The sequence below is a fragment of the Oreochromis aureus genome, linkage group 18 (genome assembly GCF_013358895.1).
Source record: "Oreochromis aureus strain Israel breed Guangdong linkage group 18, ZZ_aureus, whole genome shotgun sequence".
In the NCBI taxonomy this organism is placed as follows: domain Eukaryota; kingdom Metazoa; phylum Chordata; class Actinopteri; order Cichliformes; family Cichlidae; genus Oreochromis; species Oreochromis aureus.
Genome location: NC_052959.1, coordinates 6,662,526 through 6,682,687, shown reverse-complemented (window position 1 = coordinate 6,682,687; position 20,162 = coordinate 6,662,526). Strand labels below are relative to the sequence as shown.

Sequence of the window (20,162 nt, the reverse complement as noted above, 5' to 3'; positions counted from 1 at the left end):
ATATGCCATAAACTGGTGTGTTGTGTTGCGTTTAAGTACACCAGTAAAATTACATTTCTGTTGTCATGGGAAGGATGAGTAAACCACAGTACCAACAGAGATGCCACCATCTAAAATTAAAGCAAGTTTATTTGTTGAAGGTGCTGCCATGCTGTTTGTGTAAAGTTTGAATGAACTTGATATCATTTGTTGTGTTTCCTAATGTTTTCCTTTCACCGCGTCTGCCATGCTCCTCTGTCACTGCCCTCCTGTTTGTCTCTGTGTTAGTTTTTTCATACTTTCATAGTTTTTTTGTTTTGCTTTGATATCTTTTACTTTTTTGTGCGCTTGACAGTTTTCTCTCCCCCTCGGTCAGTTGTCCGTCCATCTGTTTGCCCTCCACTTCTCCTCATGTTCCCAGGTTGTTCTTTGTGCTTTCCTCTACTTTTTTATGGTGTTTTTTTTTTACCTTATTTGTTTTAAAGCTCGCTTGTTGGTGTCTAAACCTTCTAAACACATAACAGAACCTTGCTCAATTTATTTAAGTGCATTGTAAAAGTAACTTGATAGGTGGATGTCAGGACTTTTAAATTGATCATTTATGAGAATAGTTACACATACAGTCAAGTGAAAAGAATGTTTTCAAAGGGCTCTGTGCAGTCCTGTGAGAAATTAAATACGGCTCGTGATTCAGTAGTTTGTAAAACTACCTTAAGCAGCAGCTGGATGATTTTATCTGTCTCACAGATCATTGTGGAGACATTTTGGCCCACTCCTCTTTGCAGCATTATTTGTTTATGCGCAGCTTAAAGTCCCACTGCAGCATTTCAGTCAGGTTGAGATCTAAACTTTGACCGGCTCATTGCAACACCTTAATGTTATTCTGTTGTAGATTTACTGCTGTGCTTGAGATCGTTGCCTTGTTGCATGACCCAGTTTTGGACAACATTTGGCCTCACGTTTGACTCCAGAATACTTTGATATAAAGAGTAGTTCATGGTTAAGTCAATGACCGAAAGGTGCCCAGGTCCTGTGGTTGGAAAACAAGCCCAAATCATCAACCCTCCACCACCATGCTTAACAAGTGTTTGTGCAGATATGCAATGATTGGTCTGCTCCAAGTGTTGTCCTGTGTGTCATGGCCAAAAGGCTCTGCCTTTGTCTAATCTGTCCAGCAGACACTCCTGGGAAGATTGTGGCATTGCATTAACCTCAATGCTCCAGACCAGCAAACTGCCAAAACAGCTACAGAGGTGCCAATGATTAGTTACCAATGAGCATTTGATTAGCGGCACCTAGCTGTTACTTACCCTCTTAATTTCTATGGAAGCTCTGATGATGTTTTTCACAGGTCTGCATAGAGTCCTATGAAAAGATTGTTTTCACATGACTGTATTTATCTGCAAAATATACAAAATAAACTTGCACGGGTTAGCCCACCTGATTTACAGAGGGTGCAATGAATAATTCAGAAATTAGTCATTAATCTAGCACTTTACCTATATTTTGCAGAGGCCTGATGGTAGTTTGATTGCATTAACATTTGCATGGGGATTCAAGTGGTCCATTTACTGTAATACTATTTTTTTTATAGCTAACTACATAAAACTACAAATGATTAGCGGCTGTAAAAGGAAGAAAGTGAGTGTTGATTTTGTCATTCTCTGCTACAAGTGAGCAACATTTGACAATTCCCACCCCATTTTATTTCATCTTGACTGCTGTGAAGGAATATCCAGGCAGTGCATTCTTCAGGCGGCACACACTTGACATTTTTTTCAGTGCTCGTGCAAAAGGACTGTGGTTGTGTCGTGCTCACAGAGCGACGTCATCATGGATAAATCTCACAAATGTGAGCCTGAGGAATACATCACTGTGACCAAGCATTTTATAGAAAGCCGGAGCTGACATTCTTGCCCTTTCACATAAAAAGTGGGCTGTTTTATTTTTGGGGGTTATGTATGACCTGTTAACAAGTGGACATTCTTTTGCAATAAAATCAACTGAGTGGTATTTTTCTGCTGGCTTGTGACCTTTTTGTGATACATTTGTTTCATTTTGCATGTACATTGTTTACGTTTGCGGGAATGTGTACTTTTCAAAACTGGCAACACTGCTAATTAGTTTTTATGTGACTCTAATGGAATGACCAGTACTTAGATTTTTAAATAAGAGTCACAGACCATCAGGACCAAACCGTATTATATAACATTTATACCTGAAGGCTAAATGGCATACTGGAAATCAAGAATGACCTTTCATTAATGACTTCCTAACATGTCTAACTGTTGATGAAGTCTTTAATAAAGGGTCATGACTTTCTCAGTTCATAACGGGAAGTCAGATCTGTTGTTATAAATGTTAATAAGTCATTAATAAAAGGTTACGGTGTCTGTTACGATTATTAATTTACCACTTCATAGGACATTTAGTTCTTGTCAGATCTATTGGCGGTTCTGACTCAGTCATCAATAAAGACTTATTACATTAACGCAGTTCTTAAAGACTGATCACAGCATGTGGATTTTACTGCAAACGGTCAAATTAACCACCACTTGTAAACTCCCAAAGCTATGCCTTATTAGAAAGTGGTGCCTTCAAATGTCTATATTTTATATTTTTAAAGCCAGAAAGTTCAGTTAATCATAAAGTTATAAATATTGATCACAAAAGAGTTTCAGTCTCACGCAGATGTATTGCGATCATTTGTTGCCAAGTAGTAGAAACCAAGGTTCATGGTCATCGTGATGCTACCCTATGTGTGTTTTCTCCAGGTATTCTACGAACGGCTGTACCCGATATGGACAGGGAGACCCAGGACCAGTACCTGGTGGTGCTTCAGGCTAAAGACATGGGGGGGCACCTAGGAGGATTATCTGGGACCACCACTGTAACCGTCAGGCTTACTGATGTTAATGACAACCCACCACGCTTCACACAGAGTGAGTAACTCAGCGGCTCATACCGCTACCAAATAAAATATAGAACAGGAATAGAGAGGCAGCAGTCTGGGGAAAATTACTGCTGCAGAGAGTGCATCACATCTCACATACATGCACGATTACTGTACATACTGCCCCACTGCTCACGAACAGTGGAGCCATCAGCCAGTGTAAAATAACTGTGTGTACTTTTAACCATTTTGTTATGCCTGTGTAAAGTTTCTAGCTTCCGATATAGGGAAGGGATGAAGAGGAAACAAACAGTGGGCTGCATAACAGCATAAACACCATGTTTGTTTTGCACCAGAAGGCAGAAGAGTTGTCGGACCTTTCTGACCTGCAGGTCCTGTCAGGATTTTCACAGCAGCAGTCAGGCAGAGGAGATTCCTGCAGGGCTGCAAAGTACCTCATCAAACATTCAGCCATGGATTTAGCTTGCCTCTGCTATGATAGATCGGCTACTATTTCCAACAGCAGCTACACTGTCAGATTATATCAGACAATCTGACAGTATGTCAATGTAGGAAACCCTAATTGGCTTCCTAATAACTTTGAATACGGTTAACTGAATTTCACTGTTTGCAATCATGACATCGTTTTAGTAAAAATCATAGATGTGATAGGTCTTTCCTACTTGTAGCCTATGAAATATGTTTTTGATAAATGAAATCAAATTAGGCTTTACTCTTGTGGATTAAACAAAATATAGACCAAATTAGCGGTTGGCATAATGGTGAAGATGATCTAATCAAGATGGGTTATTAGATATTATTGTCCTGTTGCCGATCATAATGTTAATCATTCTTTGAAATAGGAGGCAGCGCTGATCTTCTGCCTCTCGTTTTGCATGCACTAGACTGATGTGAATAAGAGGCTGGGATTAATTAATTCTTTTTTGGATGTCACCAAAAGAATGGGAGGTGTGTTCTTTCATACCCTCAAACGGACAAGCTAGTTAGGCCTCCTGTGAATGATCAAGAGAATCATGTGGCCTTGGTCGCCAGGGTTCTCCTCATACTTTACTTAAGGTCGTCCTTTCTGCCATTTCTCGTCTAAGCAGCTCCGTCTCCTCCAGTTTAATTGCTGACCTTCTTCCAATTAAAGTGACGAGGACAGGAGTTGGGAAATCACTTTTGTATGACTGCTGTAGAGGAGCTGGTAGGAACCATACAGTACTATGCATAGTTTACTTCCAAGGACCTTGACTTTCTTGCAATTTTTAAAGTGGTCTTGATCAGTAGCCCTTCAGCTTTCTGAGGGTCTTTCAAAGCTTTTCTTTGGATATTTGCTGATTTCCACTCATTTTCAGTCCAGTCCTTATACTGACCACTTTTAGAAGGTTTATGTATTTATTTAATAATATGTGCTATCACTTAACACTGAGCCATGAATCATCAAAGCCTGTAAAAAGAAACATCACTCAAGTAATGAGCCAGTTTTGTGTCTATACATCAAAGACAACTTAGCAAAGAACCAATTTTAAATTGTATCTGTAGGATAGTTTCTTCAGTTGTATCTATAAACATGTACCAAGAATCTATCACAGTGTGACACATATAAAGCAGTATTTTGGTAACAAGAACTGTTAGCTGAATACTTGGCGTATCTCAGCATAGTGTGCATTATGTAAATAAAAAAATCAGTAGGAACTGCTCAAGTGGAGGACAAAAGAATCAATCTAAAACAGATCAACTATGTATGACAGTCATGTCCTTAAGAGGTATTAAAAAATTCAGCAAAGACCTGAAACAAGAACTGAGGGATGCATCTTGGCCTTGGGTTGATCCATAGTTCCCATTTTCTTAGCAATATGTGGAGAAAAGAGGATCGCCTCAAGACTGTACAGTACTGTAAGTTACTTTACTAAAAGTGTTAATGAAATAGATAGATAGATAGATAGATAGATAGATAGATAGATAGATAGATAGATAGATAGATAGATAGATAGATAGAAATAACAGCATAAAGCATCTTTGGCATAGCAGTTGCATTCTTACACATTTTTTCTTTTCATGAGAACTTTGAAAAAGTGATTGAGCTTCGGTGTGATCTGAAGGCTGTTGTAAAATAGGAGTGACTACAATTTGAAATTCTTTTCTATAAATGAAATTGAAGGCAAAGTCATTTTAAATGAGATTGTGTGTGATTGAACCAAGCATACTCAGACATTAAGTTTGAAAGATACAGCAATTGCTTGTTGTTGAGCTTCTCCCAGTTTTCATACAAGTCACTGAGTCAGAAACTTATAATTAAATGGATTTCATATAATTTCATTGTCAGAATAAGGATTTTAGCTCACATGGTAGTGGGATTTTAATATTTCTTGGTAATATTTAGACATTTTATTTGTCAATAATGGCTGTCGATATGTATGCCGATCATAACAGTGTGTTTAGATCTGAGTTACAATCTTAGTAGCAGTATAACTAGTTTGCATTTCTCTGTGCTGTGCTGAAAAAGTCACTGTTTTCTAAATCAAACAGCATGGGGGGAAAGTGCAGTAGTATATCAGAAACCACAGGAGGCACAGGGAAGCTTTCTGCTAAAATCTGATGGAAAACTCGAGATGAATGCATGACTCCTTCACCGAACACGGATATGCAGGTAAAGCTGACAGAACCGCTTCCATATGACAGTGACATCACGTACCAATTCTTGGAATCCAGACTCAGGAGCTTGGCCTGTGCCATGACTGTGCTTTGAAAAATTCATGAGCTTCATTGTTTTTGTTGCCAAATTGCCAAGGTTTTGGAGCTGTGAGAGCACCTCTTGTTAAATACAGAATTTAAATGAACTGCAGATCTGTCTCACTGATACTTTTATTCATCAATTTGGTTCATTTAAAGTCATTTTTTTTAAACGTAGCTTAAAATGTAATATTTTTGAAAGGCTTTTGTAGCTTAGCTTGCTACGTTAGCTTCAGTGTCATTTGAGGTAATATAGAATAACTGATGGCTTACTCATACGCTTCCCAAGTAGTACGTTCTAACCTGTGTAACAGCCTCTGTTAAAGCACCACCTGGTCATCTTTTTTTAATGAGTAGTGAGTAAATCCACAATATGTTCTTGGTGAATGTAGAGCAGTGACACGCACCTGTCCCTTTAGCCAGGTCTCCCTCCTGGAGTGTCAACTACTTCTCTTTTGTGACAGCCATCAAATATCTCATCAAATATGAACACGTGTAAAGTACTCCTTGGTCTCACATCCAAACCCATTTGGTAAATGCAATTTCTCAGTGTACAAGGACATGTTTTAACCCAAACAACGTCCTGTTTCGAACTTAATCAGTTAGTTTTTAGTGGCTGAATCTAAACAGTGAATGAAACCAGGGGGTAAGCAGCAAGTTAAAACAATAAAAACAAACCACAGCACTACTCCCACAACCTAAACCCTCCGTCTCCTAAGTTGGACCTTTTGAGAACGTTTATGGACTTCTGTTGTTTAGTGTTGCCTTGTCCAGTCTCTTAAGACACTAATGCCAAAGGACACCTGGCAACACCAAGGGCCTGTGCTTTTGCTTGTTATTGCTTCACTCTTCTCCATCTATTGCCCCACCTGTAAGTCCCTTTTGCTCCTGCAAAGAAGCACTTCAGGATATAACAATATATTTTTTCAGTCTACGTTCCACATGCATTACTTGCACAGGATGGTGTGCTATTTGATAAAAGCTTTGCCAAAATTGGGGTAATGATGTACTGGAGTAGCAGATTTGCTAACTGAGTTGAACCTCCATCAAGGATGGTGTTTTGGACCTGAGGCTTGTTTTGATCTTTCTGGGTGATGAGGAGTCTCATGGTGCCGGTAGCTCCTTTAAACCTTCACCGTGCACCAAAATCTGTTGGCTATTACCTCCTCATGTTCTTCTGATGACTCCCTGTATGAGTTTGCTTTGCTGAATGCGCCGATGTTAACCTACACGTAACCTAGAGAATCTGTGTGGATGTCTCGGTGTGCAAACAGACCACATATTCCCACGTTTTTCTGTATGTCTGTGTGTATCCCTGAGCCTCTGCTTGCCTTTTTTTCCTTCCCCCTCACGCACTCACGCTCTCTTGTGCTTGCGCGAACACCATCAAAGCCTGCCACCCCGCCGCTCTACTCAATTACACACCCAGGCTTTTAAAAAGACACCCTCAAATCCGGCCCCCGCGTCTCCCAAGGTCAACACTGCTTATTCCTTGTGGCATTTAGCAAAGGGAGAGGATTACACTGGCGCGTATGAACCAGGTATTGGCTGTACATTATAGCCTTAACAAGAAGGAAAAAAAGCAGCCTGCTTTGTGGGCTCGTCTCTTCACAGAGCCCTTGAATTTCTCACTATCCAAAACATGATTTTAGGAACTAAGTGGGTTTGTTGTGTGTTCAGTTTTGAAAGCCATCGGGGGATTTCTTGTGCCCGGAGGAGGCAGTATAGCAAAGGGAAAGTAGGCTACGGTGCAGATTGTAGTTTTTTTTGTCTAAATGATTAGCGGAGATTGTGGGATATTTTCAGATGCTTCACTGGCAAACATAACGCTCTAAACACTCTTTATCAAATGGCATGCATTATGCTCCAAATGTATTTGGACAGGACCTTGTTTCTTTTAGATTTTAGTTCTGTGGTGCAGGGATTTAATTTTAGACCCATCCATATCAAATTTTTAAAGACAAAGCGCTTTTTGAACAGTTGTGTACGGCAACAACGCAAAAGCAGCGAGTAATTGTTTTCAGTAGCCTCCTGACACGAATCCAGACTTATAGAGTTTTTATCCCAGAAACATCATTCCACTTATAAGTGTTAATACTGGGAATACCCGTCTGACACGTCAGAGAGTAAACTGAAAAATGTTTGTTTTCAGCGACGCGTCGTTAACAAGCCAGACGGCTGTCTGTTACTGTCTCATTTCACATCAGCTCTTTTCCTGATTAAGCTGTTAATTATGCCGGTGCAAAGTGGAATACATGGATGAGTAATTGTGTGAAAGTAAACATGGGTACTGGGTATCAAACGCAAATAATTAACTCTGTGTCACCCCGCTTCAGGACTGCTTTAGTAAATGATTTTCTACTCCTGTGGAAATCCGGCAAAGACGATAGGGCTTCCACAGCTTCATATAATTTGTAGCAGGACCATAGTGGTGTTGTTTGAGGGCTGATTTGAAATTTCATACCCTTGTTTCCATGTAGTCATTTATTCAGACATGTTTTCCCATGTTTACTATAGCTGAATAATTTATGGCTGTGTGTACTCCAAGCTGAATTCTCCCTGGTATAAATTGAAAAAGAGGCTAGCTCAACGGCTGGAAGAGTACCTAAAAATAAGATGACCACTTTATTTATTAACACATAACCCCTTTTTTTTAAAGTCCTACCGCTCGATAAGGGAGGGAAACATGGCTAGAATTTTAAGATGCCCTTTTTTTCTCAAAGCCTTTAAAAAAAATAATATTAAACTTTTAAAACGTTATCAAAATCATCCAACCTTTACCTTTTCAACCTCATTTTGTTTTAAAAAACCTTTCACACACGCTATCAAAATTAAATGCAAATATTGCCCTGTAGCATTTTCTACACCTGAGGAAATGACACATAAAAGACAGAACAAAGAAAAGGAAAGCACAGATGTGCAAACACCTGCCTTTGACATCTCACGAACACAAAAATAAACATGACCCAGTTCTGCCTGTTGCATTAGAACACTGCAGTGTATTAGAAAACACAGGGATGCATGTTAGATGGAAAACGGGGATCATTTCATTTCATTATAATAATCACATACTGATGGACTTAATATTAGTGTTAGCTGAGAACACTGTTTTACTGTATTCATGTAACTCAATCATGTATGTGCGTAAAGTATTTATAGGTGTACATTACAGTGTATAAGATGTAACGTTTATCTTCCAGGCACAAATGCAGCTTTGGGAACATTGCACTTTGATCTCACCTCCTAAATTTTTATCATCTAACTTGTGTATTTGAAAGGGAAGTGGAAGGTAGCCTCAGGTTCCCTGTGATTATTCATGGAGTTATATATTGACAATATATACACAATTCAAGGTCCACTTGCAAACGTCTCGATGTCTCACTTGTGCTTGGTTGAATTCAAGCTTGAGATCTCATTTTTGACCTTGGATAAAGTAGTTTGAGAAATCTCTCCCCACATCCTGAATTTACTAAAAGCTCTTCAGGAGGCTTCAACAATTCATCACAAAATCCTTGCCAGCAGACAGAATTTGCTACATTTTTTACTCCAGTTATATATCGATAAAGAAATCAAAAAGGAGAGAATATGAATAAAAAGCTGAGCCCTGTGATGAAAATCAAACAGTATAGTGGAAACATATTGTGAAAGCCAGTAAAAGACCTTGCTTTAGAGAAATCTTAACTAATGAATACTGTACTGCTTAAAAAAAAAGGTTTGATTGGTCACCTCTTAACATTTTTTAAACTCTGAAAACATCCTCAAACATAACATAGGAAGGTTCCTCTTGGGTCTGCGCATTTCTTGTTAATGAAATACATTCAGAAAAGTCCTCGGGCTTTTCACAAAGCCTAATCGCTTTTCTCACATTGCTTTAGTTTGTCCTCATCATACTAATTTAGAATTATGAGATCACGATAAGAAACTCTGTTGTAGTCCTTATTGGTCCTAGCTGTTGTAATTATGTTACGCCGTACTATAACATTTCATGCAAACGCAGTGCTAAAGCTATTGAATAGATAAACACTTTAAAATGTGCGTATAGCACTGTGGGCTAAAAGAAAGGGGCCTGTATTTCACAGCCAGGGCTTTAAAAGCAGATTGAGAACAATTTAAAGCATGTCAAAGAGTGGGGCAAATAATCTAAATCTACTTTATTAAATGATCGAAATCAAAAATGATTCAAAACCACATTTGAAATCAGGACCACTTAAAAAAAAAGTGAAAGTGAAATGTCACTCTGTGTATGCGTCTTCTCGGTGAAATGTCAGCATTTGATTTGATCTGGCCCAATCCTATCTGTACACCAATTCTACCACCTCGAATACGTCTGTCGGCTGTCAAAGGGCAAAACATTGATTCAGAACCTTGTGACGGTTGGAGCAGCAATCTGTAGACTCATAGAAATTCCCAAATGCGTCCGGAGACTCATAACTTGTGCTTGCTGATGCTACTGGGCATGAGCAGCTACAACTCTGCACGGTGACAGCTCCACAGACGGAGGCTCAGGTGCCGCTTTCCCGTTTTTATGTGGTTTCCAAACAACCTTGGCTTGCCAACGGTGCCACATAAAAACGTTGAGGGAGCCATCACTCTCCCAGCAGTTTGATGGATGGAAAGATAGATGAGCTGACAGATGACTACATAGGTAGCGCCGATAAGATCAGTGTCATTTTATGCACCGGGGAGAAGAGACAGAGGGAGAAGGAGCGATAGAGGGAGTAGTTCGGAGAAGGCTTCATCATAAATATTACTAATTCATTTCCCTGGAGAGCGCGGATGTAATAGAGAGAGTGTGAATGGGAGGAGACAGAAAGAGAGAACGGGGAGGTGTGTGTGTGCGAGTGAATACAAAACTCGGTGTGCGTGTATGTTCAAGAGCGCCCTTTTTTTCCTGAAAGAGAAGGGAAAAAGAGAAAGATGGAGACGCTGAGGAAGGTGCGATAAAGTTGTCAGAGGAGTGAGACAACAGGAGGGAGCGAACGGGGAGTGGGTGAGAAATGGCTCAGAGAATGTAGAGGAAACCACAGAGAGGCTGAGGAGACAAGGAGACAAATGTACAAGTACGGGCGCGGGGGTGTAATTGAAATGGAGGGAATCGGTAGGCATTAAAAAGGGTATTATGTCCTTTAGTGAGAATGAGACGCGCAAAAAACAAAAGAGGCGTAAGGACAACAAAGAGGGATGAGTGGGCGAGCTAAAAGTGTACACACAGATTGACACAATGGCTTAACCTGTGCGTGTGTTCTTTATCTGTGGCTCGAGCTCCTCCTGCAGTTGTTAATGCTGTTTGGCCTCTGATACCTCGTGTTTGTGCACGCGCCCATGCATGCACGTTCGCGCGCGCTTGCGAGATCAGTCAGAGGTTAGGAGACGGGGACACACAGAAGTGACAGACTTTGTCATCTCCTGTCAGACCCAGAGACGTGCACACGTCCCTGCCTGCCAGTGCACGCAGACACACACAGGCACACACGCGCACACGGACACACTCCTGACTCCCACTCGCTCTCAGTGTGTGCTCTTCACACACCCGGTACCCTTGTGTCCCTTATCACACACTCTCCCATCTGTTCCTGTTTTAAAACACCCTCAGCGCACAATCATTTTTAGTCATTGTGGCAGAAAGTGTCTGTGCTGAGAAATCCCACTTGTCAAACCATTCACTTTCACAGTCCCACCGTAAACTACTGTAGCTACTGTTAATGAACATTTGCCGTCCCAGCCAAGCAATAAATTCCTTGCCTGGGGTTAATATTGGTCATCAAAGTTTCTTCAAATGCTGCTCGTTAATTATGAATTATTTGCGCAGTATTAATGTTTAAAAAATAACATAAGGAGAACATGAGGGAGGGTGGTGCAGGTTAGAATTGTGATTTGTATGTAACAGTGAAACCAGCTTGCATGAGCCAACATCATTTTCTCTTCTTATCCTCTTTAGCAGTCCAATCACATTCAGCGCAATCTAGTGCATATCGAAAACAACGCGCGTCCCCTTCAATAGGGCATCGATAATGAATTTAGTTAAATGCCATGACTAATGTGCATTTTGTGGACTAGTAATGGGCTCATCAGAGTTAAGGGACACGTGTGTGGGCCAATCCGGTCCAACGCGGCCGCCCCCATCCCCGTCGCACTGTCCAATGATCGCCACCCACGTGCTGACGTCTCCCATTGTTTGGACCGGGACGATAAAGACACGAAGCCGCCACTCTTTAGAATGCATGAAAGCGAGTCCTGGGGGCAAGTTCACCAAAGCGTGAAGGAGGGAGGAGGGAGACGACAGAACGGAGGGACGGAGATGGGGAGAGGAAAGAGGGGAGTAAAAGCAAATGGTTTTGTGGCGACAGTGATAATCAGGCTAACTAAAAATCCCTTCAGCTCACGCAGAGCAGAAGCGATGCTGGGAAATGAAATGAAGCAGGTTTTCACTGATGTGTTTAGGGGCCGCGATGCAGACACACAGATGTGCCTGCAGCTGTTAACGTATGCATGTGCGTTTCTCTGCAGTTTATATGACGAGTTTAGGGCTGGATTACTGGATTTTGTTGAAAGCGGTGCATACTGAAGCAGCCTTTAACTCGCAGCTTTTAATTGTTGAGACTAAGTTTGAAATGCTATTGTGTGCCCATGGACTGTTATAAACAGCAGTGATGAAACATTAGTCTGTTTGCACAACCAGCTCTCAGCATCTTTTTTTTTGTTGTTTCTTGTCCTCTGGAGGCTTCGCTGTCCTCGAGCTGCAAGGCGCCTGATTCAGCTGGATTTGGGTGGAAGATACAAGGGGAACCCTGTTTTTAGCTGATTATATGTGTTTTAAGACCTTCTACGAGAATTCACACGTGCGCACTTGCTCACTAACACGTACAATCCCACATGCAGTGCGGCGCTTAAGCCAAAAAAAAGAAAAAACACTCCGTATATGCAGCCAGCTCAGAGGCGTGAGATAGCGCCGAGGCATGAAAAGCCTTTTCCTGAAATGGCTCCCTCATATCACAACGCACAATTAGGCCTGCCATTGCAGTGCCCTGGAGTCAATGGTGGCACAGTACAGAGCTCTGCTTGGATAGATTCCTCTAGGCTTTCACCCTGCGTGGGTATGAATTCTGCTGCAGCCCACTAACTGCATCGCCTGCGCGTTACGTGTTCATGCGTGTGAGTGTCTTGCGCCCAGCAGTTTGCGTGAGCGTTAAAGTAGCAGGGTCAGCCGGCCTTGTTGGTAGTGGCTTTCTTGTTTTTTCATTACCCCCTTTTTTTCCCTCTCTTGTTCTTCTTCACATATACATGCACAGCAAATGAGGCTTTACGCTGACATTAGAACCACATCAAATTGGCAGCTCCTGCGAGGAATCCGCGGGCAGAGCTTCCCCCTGATGAGCTTTTCTGAAGCAATCCCGTGCAGCCAACAGAGCCTCTGAGCAGAGATTCATTGCGCAGTAATCATCCTATACAACACGAGGTTTCCAAAAGACCTACATGTAGGCAATCCGGCCCGAGAGGCTCTTACATTCTCCACACTTTTCCTGCCATCGCAAGAGGAGAAACTTGGAAATTTAAAACTTAATTAAACTCTCCAAACAGGACCTTTTCCTGTCCCTGCTTCCTTTTTCGTTAGTCTGTGTATCAGCTCTGGCTTCTGTGGAAATTAGGTGAATCCATCACACCTTTTCCAGCAACGCCCGGCCCCTTTGCTCGCAGGGAGAGCACAAAAAATGCAAGGCGACAGGACGCAAAGAGACTGCCTTGACAGTTTTTTTTATTTTTTTATTTTCTGCATTACTTTTTCATCTGACCTGGCAGTGTGCCCCCTCACGCAGAATAATAGGAGCTAAAGCCATTCTCTTTTTGCCGAGCCATCAGTGAGCCATGGAGAGCCGGAGAAGAGGAAGTGATTTCCATGTTAATGGGAACCTTCTCAGCAGCGTCTAAACCTTTCTCTCCTTTCCTTTCCTTCCATCAGTGCTTCCTCGCTTGCCGTCTGTTTTGTGCTTACCTGGCTTTACCTGCTGTCGTTCCTGAGCGCTCAGTCGTTGTGGTGTTGTCTTGCAAAGGTACCTTTCACCTCCCAGTCCCTGTTTACTTCTTCCTTCCTTCCCTCTGCAGCACTCTTTTTCTCTCTGTCGAGCTTGATGAATGGAGTCGCTGGACTGTGAGCGCTACATCCTCAACAGGGTGTGGCAGGCCATTGCTAGCTATCTCACATTAATGCGAGTGTGCGTGTGTGTGTGTGTTTTTCTTTGTTTTTTTCTTTCGTTTACCCTGCCTCCTGTGGTATACATGGGCAAATCCTGCCTCAAACTCTAGGCCATAAAAATGGATTCTTGGAAATGAATTGGACAGATAAGAGCACTCTTCAAGAGTCTCTTAAAATCCCTTTTCCCCCCGCTACTGCAGAACTACATTGATGTCCACTTGGCTGAACATTTACAATCCCCACCCTAACCCTTTGAGGATCCCTGAGCAGCCAAGTGAACATGCTCCCTGAGGTTTTTTTTTTTTTTTTGCCATCCTCTCCTGCCCTCACCGCACTCTTGACCCTATTCTCCCTGGGATCCTCAAAAACACAGCTGGAAACGGGCCAGCAAGTCATCTCCCCCAAGATATGCTAAGTGGCTCCATCTACTATACGGTCTGTGTCAGAAAAACGGCAGTGGGTAAACTACTCTGCCTCAGGGGTGCAAAACGAATCGCCTCAGTCCTGCATTCTCATCCCTTATACATAAAGGCAGGCAAGGCCAAACTGAGCTCTCCCGAGACGGTTTACGGCATTCTTATAAATCATAAATATACCTCGCCATATTGGGTAAACAGATGATCAGTCTGTGAGCAAAAGGGATACAAAGTAAACTTTGTAGGATGCAGGAGACAGACGTGATGCCAAGATGGACGCTGCGGGGCCTTGCTGGAATCTGCAGCTTCCCGCTGTTTGAATGGGTTACAGACAGATAGGAGTTTCTTATTGTTTGATGTACATCAGTGGTTTCCAACCTTTTTCATCCAACATACCCCCACAGCCCTGTCAGATGGACAGTTAAACCCATTCCCAAATTAAACTCTTCTTCAACTGAATGTGCAAAACTTTAAGTTTGACATTTCCAAATGTATTGCCAGTTAACCGTACATCTGTCAGCAGTTATTTCAGACGTTCATCCGCTGCTTTTACTCCATTTATTTAATAGTCATTGGTCAGTTTTGTATGTATCTGTTTTGAGGTTATTATATTTGTGTTCCTAGGCATATTATAAGGAGCTTTATTTCTTGTATTATCAGGTTGCTTTGAGTTATTGGTTTAGTTTAGGTTACTCTATGCATTCTGAGTTATGTATCTGTTTCTGTTCACTACATGTTCTCGTCCTCAGTGTACTCTCAGTTATACCTGTGGTAGGTTCCCCTTGTTGTTTAGTGTCATGTTTCATGTCTGTCGTGTGTTTTTTTGTTTACAAGTTCATCTCATGTCTGCGTCTTGCTATGGTTCCTGTTTTATTTTGAAAGAGTCTGGTGTTCTTTGCTCATTGCATTTAGTTTTACTCTCCCCTGTCTTGTCATTGTGTTTCATTCTAGTCAGCTGTGTCCTCATGTGACTCCACTTCCCCTAATCACCTCATGTGTGTATTTAAGTCCTCAGTCTCCGTGTTCAGCGTCACGTTGTCTGCATGTACCCCTATGTTTTCCTCGTCAACGTCATAGTTTAAAAAGTCATAGTCTAGTTCATACTATTGTTTGCCGTTTTGTTTTTTTTATTCATTCTTTCAGCCAAATAAAAGCTTGCTTTATTTTTGAAACTTAGTTTTGTCTCCACCGTGTCTGCTTCTGGGTCCACCTCATCTTCACACCGGCGCACCCTGCTGTGACACATTCATAATGTTTAGATTTGTTTGTTCTGTACTTTTGTCATTAATTTGAGAAAAATAACAAACGTTTGTTTGCTACCGTTTACTGTCAGCAAGCTATTCTAACCCTTTAGTCACTTTCAAAAGCATATATGTTTCCATGTGCTCCTATTTTTTCATTGCTTTTAGTTGACTTGTTAATTATAACAAATGATCTTTCCATTTACTTCTGGCCACTGCAGACACACCTCTGTGGTTGTACAAATGGCTGGTTTGAAAAAGAAGAGTAAAGCAGTAAATACAAGGGTAGAGACTGAAAGAAGACAGAAGGCTCGTCCTCCACTTATCCACATATACTTGCTTGGAGGAGGAAGCAGACTTTCATCAAAACTCTAAACTATTCTGACTTGAAAGGTGAAAGGAAACATCCACAGTCTGGGCTTCAGATGAAAACATCTGTCTGGTTTTTTTGTGGTGTTTTTCTCTCTCCAGACATAGTTGAAGCTGTGCATCTGCGCAGTCATTGTTTTTGCACAACTGTACGAGAACTCCCGTGTGGTTTAGCCCGTGTGTTGTAACTGCTGCACTTGCAATTAAGGGTTCAATTCTCATCAGGCTCATTTTGCAACAGTGCAGAGTAAACTGCTTTTCACAGAGCGCGCTAAACAGCCAAAACATTTCTCAAAAGTAATCTCATAAACTCTTTAAAAACATATTTTCTATATTGTTGTGAATGACACTTTTTTTTGTTCTCAGTATACACATTTATTTTAATTGAGGCAACATCTGCCAGCACCATTATTAATAAGTGTAAAACAATGATAATTACGATAAAAACACCAGGTGGAATTCACCGTCTGCTTCTCTTCTCTTTGTATTAGGAGGTACTTGCTGATGGTGTCTAGACAGACATATGTACACGTGTACAGTGGGGGCAGAGATATTTGTTAATGATGTTAAGATTCTAAAGATTGCAAGTTGTGTTAAATATTTCTCATTTTTTAATTTTGCTGCATTCAAAAAGCAAACATATTTCTTCCACAAAAATGCAAACTTTGCAGCTTCATGGCAAGTGGCCAAATGTAACTGGGCAACACTATGGGAATGCCATAGCCAACTTTTTAATTGGAAAAGAGTCTGTAAGTGTTTGTACAGGTCCTTATATAAGACAGATGAGCAGATGTTGTTGTACAGTAACGTCTGTGTTAGGTTCTCAGTCATCCAGATCATGGTTGCCTTAAGAGCTTTAGAGAGAAGGCGACCGGACTTATTTAAGTTTCTGAAGGCTTCTTCAGTTCTGCAAACAAAAGCTAGGGGGTCCCAGGTCTTTAATCCCTTTGGGGGTGGCCATTGGTCCACTATTTATCATGTGCTCCATCACATGATTAAAGTATTAAAATAGCACGGACTGTCAAATTTACAGAAAACTCTGGTTGTTATAGCTCTAGAACTGATGCAAGCAAAGGCCACAGCTGCAAGTGAACAGTTACATATGGGACTCAGAAGCCTGCGTTTCTGTGTTAGCCCTGTGATGAACTGGCATCCTGTCCAAGATGCACCCCTCCTCTCACCCAGGGTCAGCTGGGATAAAACTGCCACCAACCTGTGACCCAGAATTAGATAAGCAGTTTACAAAATGTAACCATGGACGGATGGTTGTCTGTCTTTGTGCTTATGCCAGGAACCAGGTTGTGCATTGCCTCTCAGTCCAATAATCATCATAAGTGCCTCTCACAAGAGGTGTAAGGAATGTTTTGGTTCTAAGTTCACTCCAAGTGCCGTTTCTTCGTTGTTACGTGCATAACAAATAAGAGTCCTGATTGCATTTCCCAGCCCTGCTGACATTACTTAATGCATTCAATCACAGTAAATTAATTTGGAGAAACAATCATCTACACTGTTTAATTTAGGTGCTGACAGCTGTTTGTGGGTCTTCTCCTTGTCCGCGGACTCACAAATGGATGCTTCTTGTCTCAAGAGGAAGCATTTCTCATCTCAGCAAATCTATGTCCAGCCCGCAGCCTGCCTCCAGGCTGGGACAACACTGTGTATTAATTAAAGCTGACCTCTGCATTTGCCTGCTCTTCATTGGTATATCATGGCTGAAAAGAAACCCCAACAACTTTGACTAATTTCATAGCTCTAATGCGCGCTTGTATTTGCAGAAGAGTAATAATGATTGCACCGATAACATAAACAATTAGGTAATAGGCAATAATTTCCAATAATTGTTAGTCCCTAATTAAGTTTTACATCTTCAGAGCCTAAAATAAGAGACGGAGGAAATGAAATGAAAGAAGAAACTAATTAAAATGGAGGTGGCTAATACCAGCGTGCTTTTTATCCTTTTATTTTCTCTATCCCTCTATTTCTTTTGCTCTGTATTAATATTTCATCTAAAGTTCAGTGCTTTCTGCTTCAATAGACAGTAAAATCACTGCTGGAAACATAGCTCTCAGTCACATCTCTCTCCCCCTTTATCTTTGTCTCTCTCTCTTTTTCACCTTCTCACTCACAGCTTCCTTCGTTTCCTTTCACTCACTGTTTTTTTTTCCTTCGCTTTAGCTCTTGCCGTACATTTTCCGGTATCTCCCGTCTCTCGCAGTATCTTGTAGGTGGCGGCAAATGTCAGCAGTGAGTCTAACTGGTCTAACTGCACACTCTACTTTCCCATCTCTCAGTCACATCGTTCATTCATCCAGCCAACCAACTAGAGAGCCTGCTTGCGCTTTGTCGTTTTATCATTTTGTCAGTCGCGCTCAAGAGTCAATGTAAAGCTTTTTAGCCACTTGATATCCCGGCTGGGCCGCAGCTGGCGCTTGCTTTCTCTTTGTAACCTTCATTTAAAATGAATATAGAGCAGGTGACTTTGAGCAATACTTAAAGAAAGTTGCTGCAGAACACTTGGTTCGTATGGCTTCTTCCTGCTTTGACATAAAAAAGGCATCATTGTGGGATTGATGCAAGGTGCTGGGAGTCAACATTGTTTAGCAGTGAATGCACTTAGGCACCTTGGTGCACCCACGCTGGCATGGAAGCACAGGCATTCACATACTAATGGATTAATGGACACACACACACACTCAGGCACACCCTGCCTTTTCCTCCTGCTGCATATGGCATTCGAACAGAGCTCAGTAATGGCTAATGGCCTACCTCTCTGCGCAAGGCAAGTTAAGCAGCAACATGCCGCGCTTATACCGCTTGCCCTGCAGCCTGTAACCAAAGAGATCCGTTTCATTATTAACCCCATTAGCACTGAGATAGAAGGTGCCACTTTCACTTTCTCCGCTGCCACTTGCAGTTTAATTTAACCCCCTAGTGGATCGGAAAGAATAAAATTTTTTGCCTAGGCAGCAGATGCGTCTCTGTTTTCGTCTCTTCATCCCTGCGTGAGCTATCACTCCGTCCCTTTGTGTCGTGATTGCGCTTAAATTACCCTCTGCGTGCCTTGATCCTGCCTTCCGTCTCTCTCTGGCCTTTTTCCCTTAAGCCCTCTTGGGTATAAGTGCCTGCATGATGGACTCCCCCCACTACCTTAAATGGATGCAGATTTTATTCAGGCTATTTCCAAAACCAGTCCATGCAGTTTAGCCAGCTAGACATTTTTTTAATGACTCCCCTAACTCGACTCTGTGCACCACCACCACCACCTCCACCACAAGAAACAACCTTCTGCTTTAGATAAGATGCGGTGGAATCACATCCTCTTATTTTTTATTCCCACTCAACCCCCTGCCTCCTCTGCTCTCCTCTCTGTGCTTTTCCAGCACAGGCCCCCGATCCACGCTTGTCTTCAAAAAGTGCTTCCCTGCTGGGTTTTCACCCTCTTCATTCCCCTCTCTTCCCACCCCCTCTGTCCCTCTCGTGTTGCATCTTCCATTTCATGTGTGCCTGTCCTCTTTACAGTCACCAGCTCTTCCCCTTCCCCTGCCCCCCCCTCTCCCCATCCAGTCAATTTAAGCACTTTTCCTGCACCTTTAAACCTATATTAAACTACAACCACTCTAATTAACTCTCACCGCCTGTCATTTTGCTTCATTTCCACATAATCCCCCATGCCAGCGTGATCCCAATTCATCCAATCAGCTGCAAAAAAAGTGGCAGTCCCCAGACGACTGTAACATCTCTCACTGAACTCCCGTTTGACAGCAGTCGTGGGGAAACAGAGCAGCCGTGTAGGTGAGAAAGAGACGTGAAGAGAGTGTGGTCTTATCTGTGAAGGAGTGCCCAAAATACAGCACAGGAGGGCTTTCGATCCTTCTCTCCCAGGCACAATTACGGCCAGCTCAGTGGGAAGCATCTATATTAGTGAGACATGATGCATTGAACCGGCGTGACCACGCTGTTTGCTCGCAGCCCGCTCTAATGACTTTACCTGCGCGAACAAAGGCAGAGGACGGGGCACAGCCCCTCTCCATTTCGATCCGACATGTGATTTTTATCAGGAAACCTGTGCTGCTTTTTGAGGTTCTTTATGTGAGGAATGAGCTGGGAATCTCTCCCTGCCACTCACCATTTCTTTCTTCTCCCTCTCCCCTGCTGAATCGCCTCTTTCTTTCTTTTCTCCCAGTCCATCACAGGTGGAAATGATGTATGACTAGTGTTGCCAGATGCTCTCCTGTGTGAGCAGAAAGCTGATAATGACTTGGTCTAGCCTACTTTACTGGCATCACACCCCTTTTGTCACTCTCCTCTGGAGCGCTCCCTGTGTGTGACAAGTGCGT

At 42.1% G+C, this 20,162-nt stretch overlaps 1 protein-coding gene across 1 annotated transcript in view; it reads left to right on the top strand.

Annotated features, from left to right (window-relative positions):
- LOC116333758 overlaps positions 1 to 20,162 on the top strand; it is a 141,027-nt gene that overhangs the window by 79,971 nt on the left and 40,894 nt on the right. Inside the window, exon 5 of the mRNA XM_039602680.1 lies at positions 2,754 to 2,921. Within this exon, the coding sequence (XP_039458614.1) occupies positions 2,754 to 2,921 (168 nt within the window). The remainder of the gene's footprint in view (positions 1 to 2,753; positions 2,922 to 20,162) is intronic.